The following is a 7,786-nucleotide window of genomic DNA, read 5'->3' on the forward strand; positions in this document are numbered from 1 at the left end:
AAGAAGCCTAGCTGGTAATTTAACATAAACCATTTAGTCTACACTGTAAGAATCAAATGGTTCAGCATTGCCATCATTTGCTTTACAAATGGAAGGGCTGACAGCAGAAAAAAGGCTGTCTGAAGAATATACTTAGCTTACCAGAAATTCACATGTCCACTACTGGATTGCAAGGAAAACCTATCACTTGTGGCAACACTGAGAGCATCTTTAAGCAACTGGATTTTGCTCAAGTTTGTTTCCACCCACTACAGCAAGGGTTGTTGTTTGTTACATTTAGCAGCCACCATGGGAGTGTACTTTACATCCATGTAAAGAACTGGCTATTAAAAAAAAATCATTCCTTCCTCAACATTTTCTACCCCACACCACAACAGCAAGATGCAATATTTCTTAATGACTTTGTAATCAAGTGGAAAAATCAAAATGCTAAAGTATCTTAAGCAAACAAAGCCTGGTCAGAAATCTTCAGTGTGAGGTTTGGAGGCCTGTGACACTGACAGCATCACCTAGGTCCCTGGCTTGAAATCTCCATGTAGTTAGTAGGGCTGTACAAAGCTTCAGTTGCCGATTCAATTCAGCGGAGATCCGACCCAATTCACCGGCTGAATCTCTGAATCAGAATCAAAATCTGGAGCCCCATTAATCTCTCTGAATCGAATCAGAACCCTATGAATCGATCTGGAGAGATTTGATGATTCGGACATAGACACAGTTTTATGTTTTTTCTGCGTACCTCAAGGTACCAGGTGACTTGCAAATGCCGAGGTGCTGGGGCAGATGGAGCATCCCACGGGAGCGTGGAGGGGGGTCCCCAGAGTGCTCGGTGGCGGCCCTGGAAGTGGACCAGAAGCACTTCCAGGTCCACCATGGACACCCCCCTGGCAACTGGTGCCTCCTGGGTCTAGGGAGGTGGGCACCCAGGGTCCCTCAGTGGGCGATTGCTGAGCTGGGGGGCAGAGGCACACGCAGGGTTTCCCAAGCGCTCATTTTCAGACCCGAAAGTACTTCTGGTCTACTTCCAGGTCTGCCACTGAGCATGCAGGCTCACCCCCCCTCCCCACACACTCCTGTGGGACGCTCTATCTGCCCCAGCATTCACAGGCCGCGCCTAGTACCTCAAGCTATGTAGAAAAAACGTTTAAAGCTGTATCTGTCTGAATCGCTGATTCTCCAAATTGGAATGGAACCTTCAGATTTGGATTTGGCCGAATCAGATTGGGACAGTGATCCGAATCAACACACTGAAACACTGTCCCCTGAATCGGGCCCAGTCAGAACTGAATACAGGTCACTTCGCACACCCCTAGTAGTTGGCATCTGATGGATATGCAACAGCTGCGTGTGCATGCATTGGACACCACAGCCCAAACCTAGAAGCTGTAATAGAAACACCAGCCCATCTCTACTGGTCAGTCTGACAGATCCAAAAGTCAACAGATCACCAAAATCAAGTTCATTTTTGGGAAGACAGCTTGGGGCAACATTTTACTTATTGAATGGACTACACCACACCTGACCTATGGAAGAATGGTAAAATACCTCTGACCTCAGAAATAAACATTTTCTTTAAGCTAAAGGGATATAGAAAATGACTCACTTGACTTGATGTAACTCTTAAAGATGTATTGCTTTATGATAATTACCACCGCTTACAGTTTGTGAAGATAGTGCCAAGAAAGGAGTTTAGGGATCAAATGTAACAAATGTGTTGCTAAATGACAGGTATAACCAAGGAGAGATTTTGCAGATTAACCCATACCTTGCACTGCTCTACTTTGTTTCCAGCCTCATCCATCTCTTCCTTAAGGGAATCAATTTTTGAGGGATGCACTTGAAAATTAGTTCCTGAAGTCTTGTGGACTTGGTTATACCTGCAGAAGAGAGGCTTCAGTTATTCTGTGGAGATTATGCTAGGTTTATTAATAAAAATGTAACTGACCGTCTCTCACTACATTAGACAGAGTAGACTTAAGAATCACTATTTTTTTCCTATCTATGCTGGGAGGTGACTACCCAAGATTCAAGAACCTGACCTATATAGTGCAAAAAGTCATGTCTTTTTTGTACAGCTTGAAGCTTTAGGTTTAGCTAATTTTCCTCTAAGTGTTCACATGTATACAACAGTGAATTAGACGCAAACACCAGAGGAATGTCAGGAATGAGAAGACTTCACTGTAAAATCAACACTTACGATGCGATTTACCAGTAGTTGAAGTCATTTCTTACCTGGCTCTAGCAGAATCCCAGTCCAACACCAGCTTTGCAAGCTGCTTCCTCAGCTTCTGAATGTTGGGAATTTCTCCCTGAAACCAGACATTCACTGTTTATTTTCATTTAAACACTAAAAAAAATTAAGTTATTTCAATCCTATGTTATGTTAACAAGTTGTTTCTTATCTTTTCAAACAAGCCAGTCCACACCATATCTACCTTACTTTGTTCGGTAAAATGAAGTCACGTTTATTTGCTGAAGTGGGCTGAAGCAACCTACCTCTGTGAGTTGGAACAGTGGTTCCAAGATTTCTTTTTCAATTTGTACCTCATGGTGAGAAAGCTCTATTGCTAGTTTATTCTCTGCTTCACCACAAGTATCCAGCATTTTCCTGTGTAAAAGAAGAGAGCATAGGAAGTCACTGTACAGTCTGAATTACTATAGATCTCAGACTAAAGAATACAAAATTAAAAAAATTGAGAATGCTACAAGTGTGTGTTTTCCTAGGACAAGAGAGTACAGTACTAAGCTAAACACTATGAGCTTAGTCTTCAGAATGCAGTACTTAAACTAAATTAAATGTTATCTTTTATTTTAAGAGAGCTTTCCAATACTTAAAAACTCTATTACCAGAAAACTCCAAATCAGTGATGCATCACAGCTTCATCGAGAACCAGACACTTACCCCAGCAGAGTTTCATCAGCTAGCTGGACAGACCCTTCTTGCATATTCTGAGCAAGAGCCGTTAAAGGAAGTTTTTTCTGTAGAGCAGAAGAGAGATAAGTATTTTGCCTCCTCCCCTTACATGCTGTTCTAATATACCTCTTCTAAAAAGTTCTTTTTCCTGTACTTTCTACTGAACTATTTTTTTTCCTTAGCTCTTATAAAGTCCAGTCCCCAAAACCAGGTGCTGATCTGGATGGCCTTAAAAAGTGACACCTGCTATTTTCTGCTACCATTTGGGTGCCATATGCCTATGGTGAAAGACCAGCTCCAATGCTAAGCCACCTTTTTCCAAGGTTCTCAGGAGAAGGCTGACTATATCAGTTGGCAAGATTTACCACTAGCACATCATCATTGGTTAAAAGCATTTAAGCGTACACAGTTTGTGAAAGTCAAGTGAAACTTCTTAAAAAAAATCTCACACCAACAGATTCAGATCTGAACACTGAGCACATGGCACAGTTGCTCTCAGTGACTCTATTGAAATGCCCCCTTTTTACCTGATCTATACAGAACAAGCAGCTCAAAGAAAACTGGCCAATAGTGTTGCAAGTACAAGACAATCCAAAACCTGTTGCTTGACACTTATTATGAGAAGCTTGCCCGCCCATCAGATGCTCATCCCCAGTGACCCTAAAAACATAGGAAGTGCCAGACTGGATCAGACCAATGGTCCGGTCCATCTAGCCCAGCAGCCTGATGTTTTTAGAAGGAAAGCTCTAAACAGGCTTCATCTAGTGCGATGTATCCTCTATTCATTACCCTCCCCAGTATCCACCATCATTGGTTTAGAGATGCCAGAACATCTCCAACTGTTCCATTTGACAGTCATTAATAAACCTATTATCCATGAATTTATGTAGTCCCATTCCAAACCTGGCTATATCAGCCTCTACAACCTCCTGTGGCAATGAGTTCCATGCGTTAACTATGTGCTGCATAAAGTACTTTCTTTTGTTAGTTTTAATCATGCCTCCTACTGATTTCAGTGGGTGCCCTGTGGTTCTAGTGTTCTGGGACTGGCTGAAGAATAGGTCCCTGTTCACTTTGTCCACACCCTTCATGTTTTTATATACCTCTCTCAGCCTTCTTTCCAAACTGAAGAGCCTTGGCCTTTTTAGTCTTGCTGGGACAGCAACTGCCCCATCCCTCTGATCATACCCCCTGGATGTACTGTTCACAGAGAACAGAGGAAGCACCCTGGGGCACTTTACAAAACAGCTATGCTATCCAAGCTAGATCGTGAACTGTGGCAGACATTCTACTTTGTTAGAAATGTCAACACGTGGGTTGACTGCAATTTTGTTCCATTAGCTGATGCTGGGCATACCATCCAATCAGCACAGAAAAGGCTTTTACAGACCAGACTCAGAATGCTATCTGAAGACCTGTTGTACTTACATGTCTCTTATCAGCATCTGTACCATGCTGGCCTTGAAAGCATCCTATTAATCGTTTCTGCGTAAGATGGCAAACAGACCTCACTGTGTCAAGACGTCTCTCAATCTAGCCATGGAAGAGGAAAAAAACAGAAGTTATTTTCTTGGTCTCAGCAGAACATCTTCCTCCTGTGCCACTTTTAGTTCATGTTTGTGTACTTCTCAAGTTCTACTGCTTACAAAAAATTCAGATGCTTCACTGTAAGATCCAAATGGCAAACTTATTTGGAAGGGGGTTTACATCTGTGGTGGCACAAGCTCTCCCCGCTTTTGCAGGTGACCTGCAGCCTCCCAGGGGCTCTGGAATAGAAGGGGGAAGGTGACTAGAGTATGCTGGTAACCTGACAGAGCCCCACTAATACCCACTATTTTCAATTTGATGTGAAAGCAGCAAGTATGTTCACAGTATGACCCATGAAGAAGGCCCCAGTAGGGATTCCTGTACCTTCTCCATTCTCCCCAGTTGGACAGTGAGGGGGGTAGCAAACTACCCACGTCATTCAACTATAGCTAAAGGGTTTTGCTCTCTTGCTATTACCTCTAAAAGGAAAGTTTCCAAGCCCTGTGCAAGGTGGACAGGGGAAAGACTTAAACTTAGGAAAGTACTGAGGGTTTCTCTAGTGTGGTGGGAAAAAAAATAAGACATACAGACACAGGGTACAATTTTCAAGACAGGTACTTGCATTCAGCTTAGCACAGCATATTGGAACCCTTAAGCTCACTTTTAAATACGGATGTATCCAGGTAAACCAGAGCTAAATTCATTTCAGATTAGATTGTTCTTGAAACAAAGTAAAGCCAGTAACTGAAACAGTTAAGATCCTTTATTTGGAAGAATTTTATCAAGAACAATTCTCCAAAAGTAGCAGTGCTGGGGCAGGACTGCTTATGGCACTGGGAACCTCTATGCACAGCATCAGAGGAATGCAGTTTATCTGCGTTTCAATGACTCACCAAGATTAAAGGAGGCTCTTTGGAATGATTTTTATTTAAAAACAACCAGAAAAACACAGAACAAATTTTATCTGTGAAACTAATTGGAAAAGATGCAAGTTTTCACTTGGAGCTTCTACAAATTGCTGCTAGTGCCAAATAATTAATCCCTTCCAGGAAGGTAATACATTTCTCAATTAAGTCTACACCTAAAAATAGCTTGACCTCTAGTATCCAGAACAAATTTCAGTATTTGCTAAGTTATCCCCTGTGATAGCTCTCCTTAAGCACACAGCAACTGGTTTTAAAAATAGAAAGTGTACAAACTGCTGGCTTCTCCACAAACAGCAAACTGAACTTCAACAATTCTTATGTACAGAGAACACAGAAGGATATTGCTGCCACTTCTCTTCTCCATTTGGAGATCCATTTTACACCCAATGTCCTGGTGAAACTCTCTCAGTTAGGTTACAGTTCTGTTAGCTGGAAGCCAATAACTCTTTTCTTGGGCTGTTTTATTCCAAGTGGGGAAAGTAGTTGTACCCTTAATGTACAGCCTTCCAGGTTAGAGACAGGAAGTTAGCCATGGTAGTCTGTAGTCAGGCAAAGGGACCCACCTTAGGAGACTAACTTGTTCCAAGAGGGAAGCTTCAGAGCAAAATCATCTCCTTTATTCAATGCTATGAAGCTTCTGTCTCTGAAAGTGGCAGCAAGGCAGGGTGGAACCTTAGAGAGATTAACTCATCCAGAGAGGCATAAGCTTCATAGCATCTGATGAAGGAGGCAGGCACCTCTGAAGCTTATGCATCTTGGTACAAGTTAGTCTCTAAGGTCCCATCCGGCCCTGCATTCTGCTCGACTTCAGATGGCTACCTACCTGACACCCTGCCCTGCCTTCTGCCTTCCCAGGCTGCTATCAGGCGGGGTGCTTGTGTCCGATCACCATGGTTAAATGACCAGAGATGCCAATCAGAAAATAAATGCTGCATGGGTCACAGCATTACCAGACTGGGACAGCACGAGCAGGGTGAAGTTACAGGCAGAGCAAAATTTGAGGGAACACTGAAAAGACAGGTACACCGTTGCCTCCAGGGGTTTAAAAAATAAATAAATAAAAACCCCACCTAAATACAATCACTCAACCCACATACTCTAGGGAGCATCTCTGATAGAGACATTCATATTTTAATACAGTTTAACTGCAGTCCTGCTCTGCTTTGAAAAGGAACAAATTTAACTGAGGATATTTGGGAGAGGAAAAAAGAAATAACTCTTCAAGTCAAGAGGCTGTTAAAAAAAAAAAAGTGCGGCGGCACACATGGGCAGTACGCACTGCCCCAAAACAGAGCCTGGCTGGCTAGAGCCATGCTCTGGCTGCCATCCAGGCTCCGAGCAGCAGGATCACTACAGCTGCAGCCCCCCAATACCCCAGGATGCCTCTCCCTTACCCTACCCAGGGTAACCTGCTGCATACCAGAGGGCACATGGCACAGGCGTTCCCTAGGGACAAGGTCCCCAGGGAAACAAATGTCCACGCTCACATGGTCATGGCCAGAGAGTTCAAATAGAAGTCCACAATTTCAAAGTAATTCTAACTTTTTTAGTGAAAACTAAATCAAAAGAAGAATGAGATATTTCAGCTTTCTTCACTGAATAAAGGGCCAACTCTTTCCTCTCACTACTCATTTTGTACTTACTGCGGACATCTACATGAAACGCTTTACTTGAAATTAGAGCAAATTACTGCACAGTAAGTGTCACCATCTACACGTGCAGATGCTTACTGTGCAGTAATTTGCTCTAATTGTGAGTAAATTTGCTACCTGTAAATACTTGTAGCAAATTTACTCCCGATTACTTATTGTGCAGTAACACATGTGCAGACAGCTGACCAGGAGCAAATGTGCTCCTGGTCAACTGGGCAGCAGGGGGCCGAGACATGAGTGCCGCGTGCCCCTGGGAGGCTGGGGGGGAAGTGGTGACTGCCTGCAGGTGGCAATGGCGGTGGTGGCGGTGGTGAGTGGGGAGGTCTCGCAGGCAGCCACGGCAGTGTTGGCGGGGGGCGGGGAGGAGGGGAGGTGGTGGTGAGCACCAACCAGCGGTTGGCAACCACCTGCAGATGCCACTGGTAGTGTCGGCAGTGACCAGCAGTGATTGTGGACCACCTGCAGATGCCACTGCTAGTGTCAGCAGCAGCATGGGGGGAGAGGTGGCAAGCAGAGACTGCCTGCAGGCACCACTGGCAGTGTTGGCAGCGCTTTTTGCAGGGGATGCACCGCCAAGCTCGGGGTGCACATGTACCCACGTGCACCCCCTACGTGTCACCAATGGAGCGGGAGATTGCTCCCTGCCCCCAGGAGCTGCCTGCTGCCAGGGTGAACTCCACCACCAGAGCCCAGGCGCGGAAAATGTCCCCCTACTCATGCAGCAGGGACCTCTCGGTCCTCACTTCATGACTGCAATCCCAATTTCTCCT

General features: G+C 44.4%; 1 protein-coding gene across 7 annotated transcripts in view; it reads right to left on the minus strand.

Annotated features, from left to right (window-relative positions):
- The window catches only part of ARHGAP17 (Rho GTPase activating protein 17), an 89,633-nt gene that overhangs the window by 25,618 nt on the left and 56,229 nt on the right, over window positions 1-7,786 (minus strand). For all 7 annotated transcript variants that reach the window (XM_019512765.1, XM_019512771.1, XM_019512769.1 and 4 more), the window contains exons 3-7: window positions 4,340-4,444; window positions 2,900-2,976; window positions 2,494-2,605; window positions 2,230-2,306; window positions 1,763-1,874 (exon numbers count right to left, since the gene is read on the minus strand). In XM_019512765.1, the coding sequence (XP_019368310.1) occupies window positions 1,763-1,874; window positions 2,230-2,306; window positions 2,494-2,605; window positions 2,900-2,976; window positions 4,340-4,444 (483 nt within the window). The remainder of the gene's footprint in view (window positions 1-1,762; window positions 1,875-2,229; window positions 2,307-2,493; window positions 2,606-2,899; window positions 2,977-4,339; window positions 4,445-7,786) is intronic.

The sequence above is a fragment of the Gavialis gangeticus genome, unplaced genomic scaffold (assembly GCF_001723915.1).
Source record: "Gavialis gangeticus isolate Ggan-Ray unplaced genomic scaffold, GavGan_comp1, whole genome shotgun sequence".
NCBI classification, from domain to species: domain Eukaryota; kingdom Metazoa; phylum Chordata; order Crocodylia; family Gavialidae; genus Gavialis; species Gavialis gangeticus.